General features: G+C 40.6%; 2 protein-coding genes across 4 annotated transcripts; one reads left to right on the top strand and one right to left on the bottom strand.

Annotated features, from left to right (window-relative positions):
• Positions 1–181: 181 nt before the first annotated feature.
• On the bottom strand, positions 182–7,106 carry LOC4343498 (cysteine-rich receptor-like protein kinase 10). Its single transcript, XM_015790038.3, has 7 exons — positions 6,101–7,106; positions 5,246–5,383; positions 4,588–4,718; positions 1,395–1,605; positions 1,028–1,265; positions 799–949; positions 182–683 (listed from the first exon to the last, which is right to left on the bottom strand). The coding sequence occupies exons 1-7, from the start codon at positions 7,002–7,004 to the stop codon at positions 321–323; spliced, it is 2,136 nt and encodes a 711-aa protein (XP_015645524.1). The 5' UTR covers positions 7,005–7,106; the 3' UTR covers positions 182–320.
• A 2,901-nt stretch (positions 7,107–10,007) lies between these two features.
• On the top strand, positions 10,008–13,802 carry LOC4343497 (cysteine-rich receptor-like protein kinase 6). 3 transcript variants are annotated; one of them, XM_066312587.1, is made up of 7 exons: positions 10,008–10,956; positions 11,616–11,747; positions 11,960–12,117; positions 12,196–12,406; positions 12,747–12,984; positions 13,096–13,246; positions 13,328–13,802. In XM_066312587.1, the coding sequence occupies exons 1-7, from the start codon at positions 10,062–10,064 to the stop codon at positions 13,631–13,633; spliced, it is 2,091 nt and encodes a 696-aa protein (XP_066168684.1). In that variant the 5' UTR covers positions 10,008–10,061; the 3' UTR covers positions 13,634–13,802. The 3 variants fall into 3 exon arrangements, with proteins under 3 accessions (XP_066168684.1, XP_066168686.1, XP_066168685.1); XM_066312589.1 differs by having other exon boundaries at positions 11,616–11,754; positions 11,997–12,117; XM_066312588.1 differs by having other exon boundaries at positions 11,616–11,769; positions 11,988–12,117.
• The last annotated feature ends 4,696 nt before the right edge of the window (positions 13,803–18,498 follow it).

Raw genomic sequence — 18,498 nt, 5'->3', positions numbered from 1 at the left:
TGTGTTCCTGTCGTGTTTCTCTTCCTTGTCTTTCCTATGTTTTTTTCTCTTATTCTCCAGGGTTTCTGCGCTTGCGTAGTTTGAAGCTTTGTCTTGTGTAAAATCGTTTGACGTAATATATTCAGAAGGACATTTTACCCCCCGTGACCCGCCTAAAAAAAACAATCTTGCAACTATATGCAGAGCTCCAACCAACCATCAACGAGGGCATTTATTTATTATTATCGACAAACAAGTGCAGAGGCCACACGTGTTGATTCTTTCGTTATTGAAGAAAAACCCTGCGGTCATCCGCACAAATCGCTCCAAATTCGAAACGCTCATCTTGGTTCCAGCTCCGAGAGCGACAACTCATTCGGCGACGCCGCCGCCGCTGCTCTCGTGTTGCCGTCGCCGGTGGGCTGGAACGCGCTCCGGGGGTACGCTCCCGACTCGTAGAGATCCGTGTCGGCGGCGCCGTCCATCTCCTGAATGGAGAACGTTGGCCTCGACGGGGCCTGGAGGGAGACCGTGTCGCTGCTGAGCATCACGTTCACCGCCGACATCGCCGGCCTGTCCGCCGGGTTGTCCTGGACGCAGAGCAGCCCGATGTTGATCAGCTTCAGCAGAACGTTCACTGCACGGCTGCCTATCGCCGGATCCAGCAGCTCCTCGATCGTCCCCGTTGTCCAGTGCTCCCATACCTACATGCGTAATCAGGATAAATTCTTCAGGATGATGTCTCGATTAAGAAGATGGTTTTCGTGATTGATCAGGTCATGGTGATGATGATGAGGAGCAGAGATTAATGATGCTCACAAGACTCAAGAGGTCAATGGATTGCTCCGAGTTGGAGAAGCTGCTGTTTCTCCTTCCCGTGACAATCTCTATGATCAGAACACCAAAACTGAACGCGTCCGACTTGACTGAATACTGCCCACGCATGGCGTATTCCGGTGCCATGTATCCACTGAAAAATAAGGAGATGATCGTTAATTATACTTTCATACTACCGTGCGATGGAATTGCAGGTCCACTTAGTACTTACTATGTTCCAGCGATGTGACTGGTGACGTCTTGCGTCTGATCCCACTCAAACAGTTTCGCTAACCCAAAGTCTGAAATCTTTGGGTTGTGATCGAAGTCCAGCAGCACGTTGCTTGCTTTGAGGTCTCGATGAACTACCCTCAGTTGAGAGTCTTCGTGGAGATATTGCAAGCCTCGAGCGACTCCGCTTACAATATTGAGCCTCTTCCCCCAGTCAAGATCTTTGCTTTTCTCATAATCTTCCATTCAAACAAAGAAATCAGCATTCGAATCTATAGTGTAGTTGTGCGTGCAGATTTTTCATGTAATGGAAAAAAAAATGTTCCATTTTCGCAAACTGTTAGGGCAGTGAGAGAACTGAACTGTACCGAAAAGAATGGTGTCGAGGCTCTTATTTGGCAGGTACTCGTACACCAGTAGTTTCTCGCCTTCTTCCAAGCAAACACCAACAAGGCTCACAAGGTTCTTGTGCCGAAGTTTAGCAACTAAAACTAGCTCAGTTTTCAGCTCTTCTATCCCCTGTCTGGAGCTTTGTGAGAGCCTTTTTACAGCTATTTCTCGACCTTCGGGAAGAACTCCCTGTGCAAGTGGATGTATATGTAGTATTAATAATGGAATTATGGATATGTATTCATCATGAAATCTCTATTAGTGAAAAGCGAACCTCAGAATGCAACTAGTATGAGCCACATTCATCTGATTAATATTAGCCGTCAGATTCACAAAGTGACAAAATAGATAAAATAAATGATAGCCTTAGATGAAAGAGGGTATTTTAGAATTTTCCGACGCTCCTTCAATGTAGCAAAGAGATAGGAATAGTAGACACTAGAGAGCAAAGAAATAAAGAAAAAGAGAAAAAAAAGTTGAACCACATGCTACAGCACCGAGCTTGGGCCTATGCCCAGTTAATTGAGTTAGCTGACTGACTGACGGGTGTAAAATTTATATGAGATTTGTTTTTTATGGTCCATAAATGTATATGAGATTTATTTCTTATATGGTTTTCTTTTGAAAGATAAAATAGCACTAATTGATCCCTTGTGAAAAGGGGATATTAAACATCCCAACATCTATCTATTATATTGTTAAAATAGCTTTGAAAGGAGGCACCACGTTCGCTGTGGGAGCTAGAAATTCCCACATTAATCAGAGAAAAAGAAAAAAAGAAAAGGAGAGTCCAAGTAGAAGTACAATTTAAAAATAGCTGAAATTCGGAATTAAAAATAAGCAATATTGAAAAAAGTTTCCATATAAGAACCCAATATGAGATTAATCAAAATTCGAAATAAAAATAAAATAAAATCCAAAATAAGAAAAGGAAAGGAAAGTCCAAGTAAAAATACAATTTAAAAATAGCTAAAATTCGGAATTAAAAATAAGCAATATTGAAAGAAGCCAATACGAGATTAATCAAAATTCGAAATAAAAATAAAATAAAATAAAATCCAAATTTAGAAAAGGAAATAAGAGTCCAAGTAGGAGTACAATTTAAAAATAGCTGAAATTCGAAATTAAAAATAAGGAATATTAAAAAGAAGAGTCCATATAAGAACCCAATACGAGATTAATTAAAATTCGGAATAAATATAAATAAATCCGAAATTAGCAAAAGAAAATAAAAGAAGAGTTCAAGAAGAAATATAATTTAAAATTAGCTGAAATTCGGAATTAAAAATAAGCAATATTGAAAGAAGAATCCATATAAAAACCCAATACGAGATTAATTAAAATTTAGAATAAAAAAATAAAATAATATCCAAAACTAGAAAACTAAAAGAGAGTTCAAGTAGAAATATAATTTTCAAACAACTGAAATTGAAAATAAAAAATAAAAACATCGAAAGAACACAATACGGTATTAACTAAATTTTTTTTAAAAAATTCTGAAATTAGAAAAAAAAAGATTTTAATTAGGAATGCAATTTATAAATAACTAAAATTTGTGATAAAAATAAAGATTATTGAAATAAAAGACTATCTAAAACACGTGACGAGATAAATTAAGTAACATGCCTATAAAGAAGTAGAGTGGAGGCGGTTGATACGACATATAAAAATTGTTAATAAAACACCAAATAGAATCCTAATGACGATTAAAAGGAGGAACATCAGGTAGGCCGTGAATCAAACGAGTAAGGCGGTTGTCGAGACTTCTATAAAGTAAAAAAAAAACACATTGATCATCATATTCGATTTTTAAAATCTCAGTGACAATAAAAAGGAGAAGCAGCGGGCAGGGTGTATAAGAGTATAGTTGCAGAGCCGCCGACGGTTGACAGGACTTCTAGAAAATAAAAAAATGAATTCCAATAATAGTTATGTTTGATTTTTAGAATCATAATGACAATAAAGAGTAGGCAGCATACGGGCTGTAGAGGGGCATAGTGGCATCGTTTGATGGGACTTCTAAAAATTATAAAAAATAAAATTACAACTCCAATTTTTAAAGGTTCGGAACTTCTAAAAAGTAAAAAAAACCAATGATAATCATGTTCGATTTTAAAATCTCAAATCTCAATGACAATAAAGAAGGGAGGCAGCGGGCGAGCCGTAGAGGAGTACAGTGGCAAAGCCGCTGATGGTTTAGCAGGACTTCTAGAAAGTAAAAATGAACCCAAACGATAATTATGTTCGATTTTTAAAATCTCAATGACAATAAAGAGAAGAGACAGTGGACGGGCCGTAGAGGAGTATAATGGCAACGTTTGACGGGACATCTAGAAATTATAAAAATGAAACCCAACGTGACAATAAACTCTAAAAACTATAAAATCCAATTTTTAAAGGTTCCAAGAAGAATGAATAGAAATAGTGGTATATCAAGCAAGAAAATAAAGAAGGAGAAGACATGAGGGGTAGTAACTGGTGTGACTTTTAAAAACTATATAATTATAAACATGAGGATGATAAGGTTTGGTCTTTCAAAGTCTTAAAACAATGAGATAGCTATTTAATAAATTTTAAGTAAAATCATACTAAAAAAATATATGATTTTGTTTAGGTGCTAGCCGCGCAATTGCGCGGGCCACCCAGCTAGTTAATAAAAAAAATCCTAGATCTCTGCATCAAGTACGAATAACAAGAAACTTATACTTTATCAATGGAAAGTAATTGGACACCACTAAATTTTACGTACACATCTCTATTCATGGATGTCATTTGGAAAATTGTACTTCTCATCTACGCAGTCAGTCTACAAAAATATGGAATTTCCAAACGATAGGTGTGATTTTGGAACACCAAATAATTCCACCTCAATGTTAAAGTGGATAGATGAAGTACATAGGATCAATTATATTTGTGGACAGATAAAGTACATAGTTTATAATCGGACACGTGAACCGGCCACATTACAAATCAGAATATACATGTTATTGTTATAACTACGTTTCTTGCAAAGTATGTTCTACAAACACTTATTTTAGTTGGTTACTATAAATAATATTAATATGCTTCACTAAGGGATATTATGGTCGCGTAAATGCATGACTTAATAAGCTAGTAAAAAGATGAGCACACGTGCAGGTACGGTTGGATAGTACAATTTGATTGGTATACCTTGTAAACGATACCGAACCCTCCTTCGCCAAGCTTATTTCTTTCAGCGAAGTTGTCTGTTGCAGCCCGTAGCGTTGATAGGTCCAGAAGGAGCGAGTCGATGCTCTGAATGTCATCTGGGTTTGTTGAGTCTGTTGCAAGATAACAGGTGCACAACGACTCATATATATTGAAACTAATTAGCCCGCTTTGCGATAAATTTAGTTTTTTATTCAAAGATTTGCAATGAATTTAGGCCGAGTTTAGTTCCAAATTTTTTCTTCAAACTTTCACTTTTCCATCACATCAAAACTTTCCTACACACATAAACTTTCAACTTTTCCGTCACATCGTTTCAATTTAAATCAAACTTTCAATTTTGGCGTGAACTAAATACACCCTTAGTTAAACTGAATGCCGTGGGATGTTTAATTAGTAGATAATGAACTTCAAGAAATGAAATAATTAGTTTGATCTATTAAGATTTCCTTAAAAAAAGGTTTTACCTAGTAGAGGACATTCCAGGCTAACCGGACTAAGTAATAAAACCTAAGAATTTTAACTGAAAAAAACACTTCAATTCTCATTGGATTCGAAAAAAAAAACGTTCTAGGACGAACCTTACTTGTGATGCTTTAATTAGATTATAGATAAAATATCCTGAAGAAGGACAACTTACATGGCACTGGTGAGGCCTTCCTTGCAGGTGTTCTCCTTCTCCAAAAACAAAAGCATGTCAGGACAATGAGTGCTAATATTGCTCCAGCAATAGGCAGAGTAATGGCCAAGACACGTCCTGTTCTATGTCTTGTTCTTCCTGCAGACAAATCATGCATGTGAGTATTAAGTAATTTCTCACGTTGATTAGAGGAAATGTAAAAACAATCTGGATATCATCTAGGTGGAAACGAATTATAATGACTTGGATTAAAAGAGTAGTTACAACTTGCTTTTATTTTTCTGCAACATACTACTAAATTTAGAATACAAGACAAGTACAACTTCATATTTACTCATCCATATAGCAGCATATAATTTTGTAAGTACAAATTTTAAAATTGGAGGTATTAATAAAATTAAGTCAAATGCATGTGAATACATGGGTTATAGTATTGACTAGTATCTGAAATGAGAACTTCAACATGGAAGGAGTTATGGTCATGGACTACTGCAAAGTGCAAATAACTATTTTGTCACACCATTCAAATTTCCGTGTTAAAATATTTCAAAGAAAATGTTTAGGTCTTATAATAGGGATCATTGAATAGTTTGAAACAAGTTACCACTGATTGATTTTTTAAGGGCATGTTTGGGGAGGTTATGAGAGTCAGAGATTCTTCTAGAAGCTGCTATTACTAGAAGCTGCACCAAACCGTCTAGATTTTCACTCAGACGGTAAGAAGTTACTTTTTCTCTTCTTGAAAGAAAAATATGAGAATTGTAAGCGATATCACTGAATCTCTACGCACCCAAAACTGATGCCAAAAGAAAATGGAAGCAAAACTGCAAACCCAGAAAGGGACGCTGAACTCACCTCCCATGGTCCCCGGTGGTGATGGTGGCGCCATGTTGGCCGGCGACGGCGCCGGCGCCGGCGGCGGCCCCGGCAACTGCAGCAGCGGCCGGCCGGAGAAGAACGAGTACGACTCGAACCGGAAGTTGCACCGCACGCCGAAGACCCTGCCGCCGGGCTTCCCGGCGAAATACTGGGGCACCCACCTGATTATGCGGCCGAGGCAGCTCCGGCAGTCGGCCTCCGACAAGTCCGGCGTGCACTGCGCCAGCGAGAAGATCCTCGGGTACGTCGCGTCGTCGAACCCGACCTCCCCCGTGCCGAACCGCCTGACCGGGTCCGCCGCCGCGTAGCCGGCCGTGGCGTTGACGAGCCGGCCGGAGGCGGCGTCGAACGCCGCCGCCCTCGCCGCGCTGACGTTGTTGTAGTTCCAGGCGATGAAATTCCCCTGGCCGTCGGTGGCGTTGGCGAGGATGTCCTGGTCGGAGTAGCGGAGGATACAGGGGTCGTCGAACATGGTGGCGCGCCTGTTGAACGCGCACAGCTGCTGCGCGTCCTGGAAGGCGGTGGCGACGCAGGCGGCGCAGGAGGAGGCGTTGGTGTCGCCGCGGCAGAGCGCGATGGCGTACACCACGTCCGGCGCCGCGCCGGCGGCGCCCTTGGCGAAGAGGGCGCGCGATGAGGAGGCGTTCACCGGGAGAGCGCTGGCGAGGGCGCGCACGTTGGCCTGGTAGGTGCTCCCCTCCGTGTAGTTTCCGCCGGCGGTGTCGCACATCTGCCACGGCAGCGGCTGCGCTTCCGCGAGCGGCGGCGCGTGGAGGAGGAGGAGGAACGCCACGAGCAGGGGGACTGCGGTGGCGAGGCGGCTGTCGCAGGGAGTGAGATTTCGTCGGCGTCGCATGGCCGTCGCCACCGTCGTCGCCATGGTGGTCTAGCTCGAGGAGAGAGAGGTTTCGGTGGCCGAGGGGGAAAATACGCCACCGTATTGCCACTTTGCAAGTACGCCATAAATACTCGGAAGAAGAGGAAAATATGTGGTGGAAACGATAAATACAGTGGATTAAAAAATGGTGAATAGCTAAAGTGGTCCTTCAAGTTTCATACAATGATCAGTTTAGTTCTTAATGTTTCAATCTGTCCATATTAGTCCTTCAAGTTTTTATTTTAATTCAAACTTATCCTTAAACCCACATAACCAATAACTCTCATGATAAATGACACTTATACCTCCTCATTCACATATATAAGAGAAAAATTGCATGCAATAAATTCTTTTTATAGATAATGCATAGCAATATATGTAAAAAAAAATAAATTATGTACTTGCAAGTGTATACGGTAGCTATTAAGCTCAAGTTTTATATGCACATGTTGAAATAATGGGACGTATTTATTCATTTTGGTTTTTTTTCCGGTGTATAGATGTATACAAATTAAGGGCAAAAGTGACATTTTCTAAAAGAATTATCGACTAAAAATAGCCATATGGTATATTAAGTGGGTACAAGGATGATTTTAAGCCAAAACAAGTACTTAGAGGATCTACGTGGACAAAATAAAACCTGAAAGACTAAATTGAGCTTTCGGTGAAACTTGAAGGACTAAATGGACGTTTAAGATTCATCCACGTTATTATGTGCAGTAAAATTTTTACTCATTAGTAAATCTGTGAGTAAAATATTTAGTCGGGATGACGTGGACGAATATCGGACGCCCATTTTTCGATCCAACAATAGTTTCTAAGTTTCTACTGTCTACAAGGTTTCCACCACGTATTTTCCCCCAAAGAAGAGTGGTGGTGGGCCAGGGAGTTACTGACCGAAATTGTGCGTTGACCAGACACAATTACGTTACTGCGAAGGGAGACTTAAAAGGAGGGTAATTTCGTCGATTACATTTCAATAGGGTCTATTTGAGTCTACCAAATATTCATTCTTGTTTAAATCATCCTCGGATGCAAGTGTGACTGAGATGCCGGCTGGCCAATTCTAGTAGTCAGCAACGTCACTAATAAAGTATAGGAAAATTATAGTCAAAGTTATGCACCCCTTGTTCACATATGTAAACACGAGGAAACATAAATTTGAAAACATATTGAATAAACTCCCAAGCTCACTATCCGATTCTCTATTGCCTAGGACCAGAGGCGAAGCCAAAATTTTCTCAACCCTAAAGCTTAATTAAAGTAATCATCATAGGTTATTTTTTCTTTTAATTTTCAAAATTTGGAGTGTTATTTTAATGAGTATTTAGGGTTAGGAGTAAAGCTTTATCTCTAACTGCCCTACTCCTGTTCCGCCCTGTCCATGGCATTTATCAAGCGAAGTACGGTGCATAGGCATGGGTTCAAAGTCAAACTCAATCATTTTACAGTTTTTTCTTTTAATAAATTGATTTATATATAAACTTTATGGTCCATTTATTTCTCTTATTCTTGTTATCCCTAATGATATGGTTTCACTAACTAAAGATGACATATTGTATTATATAGTCACGATAGTTTATAATCCTGTTTCAAATAAGAAATGTCCATCATGGACTCTTTCTTATAATATTATTTATTTCTCTTATTTTTCGTTGGAGTGAGTTGGGAACTAATTCCACGGAGTGACCCAATAGCATAGAATTAATTAAGTATTAGTATTTTTTTTAAAAAAATGGATTAATATGAAAATATGCGCTAGTGTGTAAATTAAATTACTCCTTTCGTCCTTTCTAGAGGATCATTTGGTACTTTGGCACCTATTAAAAACCGAATTTTGCTCCTTTCTATATCAGCTTCAATGGATTTTATCCTATCAAAATATTGTAGCAATAGACAATCGTTTGGCATGTGTGGAGATTTGCTCAAACGTTGTAAACAAGAACTTGTGTCATCTTCCATCCATGGCGTTTAAAGGCTGTGGTACTCTGCTAGTCTGCTGCATAAGATGGTCGGGCAATCTCTAGCCAAAAAACAAAACAAAAAAAGAAGAAGAAGAAAGAAAAGAAAAGACAGAGAGCATGTCAACCATATCTGATGACCATTGACAAATTATTGCCTTTGATGTAGCAGCTGAAAGGACTTCAGAGATGTCAAAATCAAGGAGATAAAAACAGAGACTAATCGCTGATTACTAGAAATATTTGATGACCAGGAACTAATCGTTGGAGTATATGGCTGGCGGGACCGGCGGCTATGCAAAATTCAAGATCAGAAAATAAGTAATACTAGATGCCCTAGGTGGACGGTCGATTTTAGTTGAGAGCTATTTTGGCAATCATTCGATTCGGAGATGAGTTTTTCCAAGGCAATTTAAATGTTTTTTCTGTCCTTTTTTTTTCTTTTTCAAGGATTGTTTCCGTTAGAGATTAATTAGTATGATTCACAGACCACATGCGCTGGTTGTTTTGACGACGTTAACTTTTAATATATCTTTAACCATTCATTCTATTCAATCTTTCACAAATATGTAAGAGTGTAAATGGTGCTTAAAATACGTTTAACAAAAACCAAGTTACAAAAAATTAAATAATAATTACATGATTTTTAATAAGATGAATGGTTAAACATATTTTTAGAAGTCAATGGTTTTACATGTTAAATATCAGGATCAGTACAGTACTATAAATCGCTAAAATACATAGAATGATTCTTAGAGTGGATTTAAGTTGATTTTTCATATTGTAGGTTGACATCTAAGCTAGCTATGATGTGTACTCCGACAATATGCTACCGGCAACGACATTTTCTTCGTCTTCGATCAATCATTGAATTAGGGTTTACGGTTAGATTAATTCAAAGCAAGGGAGCTCATCGCTGACTCTAGATATATTTCTGTCACTGTTTGATTGCTCGCATGATTCGAAATTCAATATTTCTGTCATCACTGTTTGATTGCTCGCATGATTAGAGAAATTAAATGAACCAGCGGTTTCAAGTCAAACTCTCAGGTAGGCCAACCTCCGATCCTCTCGTGACAGCTTTACCATTGCCAGCACAATGCCCGCGGCCGCGGCGGCGCACCACCTCGCCGGCGTCGCCGCAGCCTTCCTCCTCGCCGTCCTCCTCCACGTCCACCTCGCCGCCGGTGAAGACGAACCTCCACCGTGGTACCTGTGCGACCCCTACAGCGCGAGCGGCCGCTACTCGGAGAACAGCACGTTCCAGGCCAACGTCAACCGCCTCTCCGCCACCCTCCCCAGGAACACCTCCTCGTCTCCGGCCATGTACGCCACGGGCGCCGCCGGCGACGTCCCGGACAAGGTGTACGGCTACGCGCTCTGCCGCGGCGACGTCGCCGACGCCCACGCCTGCGAGCGCTGCGTCGCGGCCGCCCTCCGCGACGCGCCGCGGGTGTGCCCGCTCGTCAAGGACGCGCTCGTCTTCCACGACCTCTGCCAGCTCCGCTACTCCAACCGCAACTTCCTCCTCGACGACGACTACTACGTCGCCACGTACTCGCTCCAGCGCTCCTCCCGCCTCGTGAGCGCGCCGGCGCCGGCGGCGGTGGCGGCGTTCGACGCGGCCGTGGCCATGCTCGCCAACGCCACCGCGGAGTACGCCGCGGCGGCGAACACGTCGAGGCGGTACGGCACGGCGGAGGAGGAGGGCGTCGACGGCGACGGCGACAGCGGCCGCCCCAGGATGTACGCGCTGGCGCAGTGCACGCCGGACAAGGCGGCGGACGTCTGCCGGGCCTGCCTCACGACGCTGACCACCGTGCAGCTGCCCAAGCTCTACAGCGGCGGGAGGACGGGAGGTGGGGTGTTCGGGGTGTGGTGCAACCTCCGGTACGAGGTGTTCCCTTTCTTCTCCGGCCGCCCGCTGCTGCATCTTCCGGCGTTCGTGGAGGCGCCGCCGCCAGCGACGTCGGCGGCGGCGACCAGAAGAGGAGGTGAGCGACAGATGGAAACCATTTTTACTTGTTTGCATGTGTGAAATCGCCTTAGCGCATTTGAATAAATTAATGCAAATAATTGAACAAAAAGGTTTTGTGTGACTCCGTTGACTGCTTGTAGAGTTAGAGATGGGAGATGCATTTTCATCATTTGGGAGCACATTGCCTGTTTTCTGTACGTCAACAAAATAGTTACTCCTCCACTTTAGAGTATAAGTCGGTCTTGATTTTGATTAAAGTCAAACTATGTTAAGTTTGATCAAGTTTCTAGAAAAAAAACTAGTAATATTTTATAACCCAAGACAAATATATTATCAAAATATTCAATATTAATTTAATGAAACTAATTTGGTGTTCTAAATATTACTATATTTATCTATAAACTTAGTTAAACGTAAAGTGATTTCAGTCAAAACAACTTATAAGTTATAATCCGAAATGGATGGAGTATTATTTTTTCTAAAAAAAAAGATATAGTGCCAATTAGCAATCTGGCTCTTTGTGCGTTTCTGTCAAGTTTTATTGTCAGAATCTGTGGAAAATTCCCTGAAAAAATACACATGCTACTTGTAGGCAAATGGTTTTCTTTCATTCAGGTTCTGGTCATAGTTCTAACTACAGAGATACTATCTGAATCGAACAGTATTTATTTGCAGAGAAAAAGAGGAATAAGACAGGTATAGTTCTAGCCATTGTTATGCCTACAATTGCTGCAATGCTGCTCATCGTCGTAGCATACTTTTGTTGTTGGAGGAGGAGACGACCAGAAGAACAGACGTTTCTGCCCTGTAAGTCAGCTAAATTTATGATATGTTAGCATGCCAAGTAATTGATAAGTTTATAGACGGCAGGGAAATGGTGATTTGTTTAAATGTTATTTTTATTTAATTTCATCACCTTGATTCTTAATGTGTCCCAGCTTGTAGTGAAATCACATTTCCCTTCTTTCTCTCTCTTTTTTTTCTTGAATAAGTGAAATCATATTTCTTGTTAAGCTTAGTCTTTCTTTTCATCTTTGTCCAAACAACATCAATTGGTTCAGACGATATTCAAAGTATTGATTCGCTTCTACTCGATCTATCAACACTACGAGCTGCTACAGATGATTTTGCTGAAACTAAAATGATCGGCAGAGGAGGGTTCGGTATGGTTTACAAGGTACAAATCATACAGCGACATGCAACTTTATCAGTCGGTTATATTTTTGTTGATCAGTAAGTATGTTTACATGGATAGGGAGTCCTGCCTGAAGGTCAAGAAGTAGCTGTGAAAAGACTTTGTCAGAGTTCCGGACAAGGAATAGAAGAGCTTAAAAGTGAGCTAGTTTTAGTTGCTAAGCTTTACCACAAGAATCTTGTAAGGCTTATTGGTGTTTGCTTGGAACAGCAAGAGAAAATACTTGTCTATGAATATATGTCAAATAAAAGCCTTGATACCATTCTTTTCGGTACGATTTTCTCTCCAGTACTCCATGTGTTTCTTACACTTTAACTTTTTTACTAATCATTTTTTAGTTTGATAAAATTTGTAGATAATATAACGATATTTTTGACCCAAAACAAACATATTAACAAAATGTATTCAATGCTACAAGTAATGAAACTAATTTGGTGTTGTCGATGTTACTAAATTTTATACACTTGATCAAAGCTAAAGAAATTTGAGTAGAGAAAAAGTTAAAACGACTTGTAATATAAAACTATAAAACTAATGAGTAGTTTCTTTTAAAAGGCTTAATTGACAACATCAATTATTAATAGTATGTTTTTTTCTTGTTTGAATGACAGATATAGACAAAAACATAGAGCTAGATTGGGGCAAAAGGTTCAAGATTATAAATGGAATTGCTCAAGGCTTGCAATACCTTCACGAAGATTCTCGATTGAAGATAGTGCACCGAGACCTCAAAGCAAGCAACATTCTATTAGACTTTGATTACAACCCTAAGATTTCTGATTTTGGCTTGGCGAAGATATTTGATGGGGATCAATCAAAAGATATCACTCATCGAATTGCCGGAACATAGTAAGTAGTAAGTATGATATGTTAGGTTTGAATTTTAACATGATCATGGCCAACATTTATCAAATATGGTATACCAAATATAATAGGTTACAATGTAATGTTTTTTTACAGTGGATACATGGCGCCTGAATACGCCATGCATGGTCATTATTCAGTCAAGTTGGACGTATTTAGTTTCGGCGTTTTGGTACTAGAGATCGTCACTGGAAGAAGAAATAGTGGCTCATATGATAGCGGGCAAGATCTTGATCTCTTAAACCATGTGAGTACTTTAAGTCTGTTCATGAATAATTAATCAAACTTCTCAACATACTACTTGAATAAATGAACCAATTTGGTGCAGGTGTGGGGGCACTGGACCAGGGGAAATGTTGTAGAGTTGATTGATCCATCCTTGGGCAACCATCCTCCGATCGAGCAGATGTTGAAGTGCATCCACATCGGGCTGTTGTGTGTTCAGAAAAGACCTGCAAGCAGGCCGACGATTTCGTCAGTAAACATCATGCTTAGCAGCAACACTGTTCGTCTCCCTTCTCTATCCAGGCCGGCTTTCTGCATCCAGGATGTTAGTGCCAGTGACAGCTCTAATCCGCATTCAACAGCGGTGTCTTCGAATGATATGTCAATCACAGATCTTGTGCCGAGATGAATCCTGAATTCTTAGTTCAGTCGCCAAACCAGTTAAGTGTACAGTGCTTCTAGATATTGGATTGATGCATGGGGAGGCCCTGACCCCTGAATCCTGCATTATGGCTGTAAGCCTGTAAATAGAATTGTTAAAACGGTAGGAACTATCTATATATTAGTCGGTAGATTTTTTTTTCTAGAAAATCACTCGGATTTTATAAGCAACAGGTTGGAAACGTATTGCTCAGATCAAATTAAGCATGTCATAGGCTGTCAAACACTAAAAACAACATAATGCTAAGAAAATGTCAAATCTCTAGCAACATGCCAGCACCGGAGAAAACATCATACCTAAATTATTTAACGTCAATTATAACAAAATTACACTGAAAAAGAAAAAAAATACATTCTACTACAACTAGTAATATGCCCGTGCTAATGCAACTGTACATTTTTCATAATTAATGTAAATCAAACCATCAATACATGATTATATATTTTGACAATATAAATATAAAATATTTCAAAAACCGAATATCCAAACAAAGATATACCTGTATTTGTGCGCACAATAAAGGATTTGTGTATATTTGGTTTAATAATAATTTTATATACTCATAAACTTATTGAATTGTATAGACTTTTGGATTCAATCACCCCATAGACATTATTCGTAATTCATTCAACTTAATTTTTAATTTGTATAAACTTTTAGAGTCAATCACCATAACTCATTCAACTTAATTCAGGCATAGATTTGTCAGGAGTATTTATATATTTGGCATTACACCCAATGTATTGACCTTCATCGCAAAAACTCCAGTTCTTCACTTAGAGTATATTCAATTACAACTTTAAAACAACAACATTGTGGCAGATATTTTTCAGAATCTAATGTTGTGAACATTTAGTGTATTATGTAAAGGGAATAGTATAAAGGGAAGACTTTAATATAATTGAGAGCTGTCACCACCTCTACACCCACCTCAAACCAATTATGGGATACGAAGCAATCGCTGAAAATTAATTATGTAGACAACGCGTCTACGTAATTAACAACTACTCTAATGCCGGCCAAACACTAAAGCAATCACTATATTTTACTGAACTATAGTGAAAAATGATCCCGCACGCTAATTAGAAACTAATCAAGAGTTAATTCTCAACGAGCAAATCTTAAGAGTAAATTACACTAGCGGTCCTTAAACTTGCATGTAACGAGGTTTCACTTAAGTTCACGAACTTGCAAAACGCATATCGAGATCCCTAAACTTGGTTTAATGTATCATCCTGGTCCAAAGCATCGTTTGACCGTGGTGTTGCCTACGTGGCATGCTACGTGAACGATGACATGGAATTTTTTTATTTTTTCTCCCTTCTTCTCCCTTTTTTTCTCCACTTTGCCTCCTTCCTCTCCCTTCTGCCCCGGCAAGGCTGGCGAGGGGGCGCGGAGGCCGACGGTGGCAGCGACGTCATCGATAGGAAGGAGAAGGAGGAGAGGAAGGGGAAGGGCCCCGCTCCGGCCGGCCGCAGGCGCGTGCGGCAAACGGCTGCGGCAGCTGCTCAAGTTCGACGAGCTCGCCTCCTCTTTTGCGGAGCTCATTGTCGGGCCTTGCCGCCCCATTGTTGCCATCAAGCTCGCTGCCGCCAATGAGCTCGCACTCTCCCCGCTCGCGTTGAGCTCACCGACGCCTCCCCCTACACGCGCGGCGGCGGTCAGCGACCCCTCCCCTAGGCGCGGCCGGCGATATCTCCCCCCGCGCGTGCCTCGGCCGCTTCCGCATGAATGACACGCCGCCGCCCAACGAAGTGCGCTGCCCCCCTCTTCGCCCCCTCCGGTGCCGGTTGCAAGGCCGCGCCACCCGCTCCTCACCATCGTCGTCATCTTGGGCGGCAGAGGGAGAGGAAGTAGAGGGAGAAGTTGCATGTCGCCGCAGCAGGAGGAGAGGAGCCGCAGGCGGCGGCCGCCTCTCCCTCTCCTCCCCTCTCGGCCTCCGCCCACGACTCCTCTCCTCCCGCCAGCCAGCGCCCGCACTCGCGCGCCGCTCCTCTCCTCGCCGGCCGCCGCCCGCGCACGCGCACTGCTCTTCTCCTCCCACCGGCCGGCGCCCGAGCATGCGTGCCGCCCCTCTCCTCGCCGTCTGCTGCCCGCGAACACGCGCCACTCCTCTCCTCTAGCCGGCGCCTGAGCACGCACGCTGATCATTGCCGGAAACCTCGTCCACCACGCGAGGTAAGGAAGGAGAGAAAAGATGGGGAGAAAAAAAGGAAAAAAAGAAAATTTAGCCATGTCATCGTCCACGTGGCATGCCACATAGGTAAGACCACGGTCAAACCAGGCTTTGGACCGGGATGATACATTAAACTAAGTTTAAGGATCTCGATGCATGTTTTGCAAGTTTGTGAACCTAAGTGAAACTTCGTTACAAGTTTAAGGACCGCTAGTGTAATTTACTCAAATCTTAGTTACTCAGAATGATAATTCTACTAAAGCAGAGTAATTAACAAAGTATAGGAAATGAGAGAGGATTACCAACAACTCTGGAATTCCTCCGACTTCTTCTACTCTACTCTCTCCCTACTTCTAGTATACAATAAAGTACAATAGAACCTCTTATAATTCAGCTCATACTTTGGTGTGTGTGAGAATGAGGGAGGAGAAGTGTATGTATATGGTGGAAGTGCCTTGGGAGGATAGAGTTTCTTCCAAGCATCCAATGAGTATCTTCATCCTCCTAGTGCCAAGTTTCCCTTCTACTGATGGTTAGAGTGACGGAAACAGTCACAACCGTCATTGAGAGATCATTATCTGCCGAACTGAACTTGGGCCTAGGCCAATGGCCTCTGTCAGGGTTCGGCCGAGCCCTAGCCAGCTTCATTGGCCCCGGTTTTCGGCCTAGACATTCATTTTAGGACCCTCAATCCATATTGCCATGGTAGATGGGACCATTTGAAGGTGTTTAATTGGTTTTTTGGGTGCAAGACTCCATAAGTTTGGATATGAGTTTGATTCTCCTCCTTCTTCACGTATATTTTCTCTCAACTTTGGTAGTTTGTCACCTATGTCCAAATATACATCAACACTCGTGGAAATTGTTAGAAATATACCCTATCACTATGTTGGATGTTTTATGCTTTCCATTTTATACATATATTGACGGCGTGAATTTGGTACTTAACAGCCGTCGACAGTGTGGAGGGGGAGGGATGGATGGGCGGTTGTGAGACGCACTAAACAACGGTCTATAGTAGTTCTCACTAATAAAATCGTTTATACACCATTAAGTCTACTAGTGTAAATGGATATGATATATGAGATGAGATAATACAAAATGTCTACCCTTGAGATCAGCTATTGACTCGTTACGTGGTGACTTATGAGCCTGGTCTCCATTGTTCTTCGTAGGTGGCGTACCGTATGGAAAATGCTTTGGAGAGAAAAATCGGGCCCTCTCTTCTTACTGTCACATATATACAGATAAGTGCTAAGATAGTTTCCCTTCTTTCTTTTCCTCACTTTAAATGTTTTTTTCTTCTGAACTATTTATTTGATTTCAATTCGATCACAGGTACCGTTATTTTTGTTATAATTCAATTTTTACGACAAGATATCTCATGATTATATTCAATAAAAGAAAAAATATATATATTTCAAACCATTAAAACTTAATGTTTCATACGTGATAACGACATGTTTCATCATCTGTTTTCACTGTGTTTCACAAAATTTATTTAACTACTTACACATACTCTTTCTCCACTCCTTGCATGCATGCATGCATATATGTATTTAGTGAGCTCCAAAATGATTTTTTCCCTAAACTACTTATCCGATCTACGATCCAATCACACCATTATATTTGTTGTAATTAAATTTTTAAAATAAGATATCACATGATTATGTTTTAATGAAAGAAAAATATATGTTTCAATCTACTAACACATGATGTTTCATACACGACAACGATATGTTTCAACGTGTGTTTTCAATCTGTTTCACACACTTTTTAAATGTTTCGATGATTTATTTTGTTTGTTTTACCATGTATAACTTAATGTTTCACCGGTGGTTAACTGAAACATTTGACTGTCTAATTTTTTGAGATAAGATCGGGCGTCCGATTGGAAGTTTATAATTAGAAGAAAAAATTGTTTGAAGAAGGAAACTATGGATCGGTCATCCGATTCCTAAAAAAATGGGGCAGTCAAATGTTGCAGTTGACCAACAAGTAAAACATTAATTTATATGGTGAAATAAAAAAAATCAACAACTGAAACATTTAAAAATTTTGTAAAACATGGTAAAGATACACGTTGAATCATATCAGTACTATGTATGAAACAACAAGTGTTAACAGATTGAAACATATATTTTTCTTTCGCCAAAATATAGTCATGCGATTTCATGCTTTAAAGATTTAATTACAACGAATACAATGAATACAATGGTATGATTGGATTGTAGATTGAATAAATAATTTAGGAGAAATAGGTATTTAAAGAGAGAAAAAGGAGGAAAAAAAACTAACTTGTGATATACTTGCATGCATGCAGAACCGGACACGTCCGATTTTTATTCATCCAATCGGGCCCCTATCCTGAGCATTACGGGCAGCTGACTACGTCAACCCTGCTGAAAATATGAACTGACCGACGACCTATGGGAGGAGAAAAACTGGTCCATAGCGAAGAACCAATGGTTAATATTGATTGAAATTAATCCACGCACTGGATTTTTAGATACTCGAAGGCAAAAGAACACGGAAAGAGATCTAAACACTCAAGCTAAGCTATATAGGCTCTGGCCGTGTTTAGTTCCCCTCAAAATTTTTTTTATGTATATGGACGCACATTTAAAGTATTAAACATAGAATAATAACAAAATAA

The sequence above is a fragment of the Oryza sativa genome, chromosome 7 (assembly GCF_034140825.1).
Source record: "Oryza sativa Japonica Group chromosome 7, ASM3414082v1".
Taxonomy (NCBI): Eukaryota; Viridiplantae; Streptophyta; class Magnoliopsida; order Poales; family Poaceae; genus Oryza; species Oryza sativa.
This window is presented reverse-complemented; position numbering and strand designations above follow the sequence as displayed.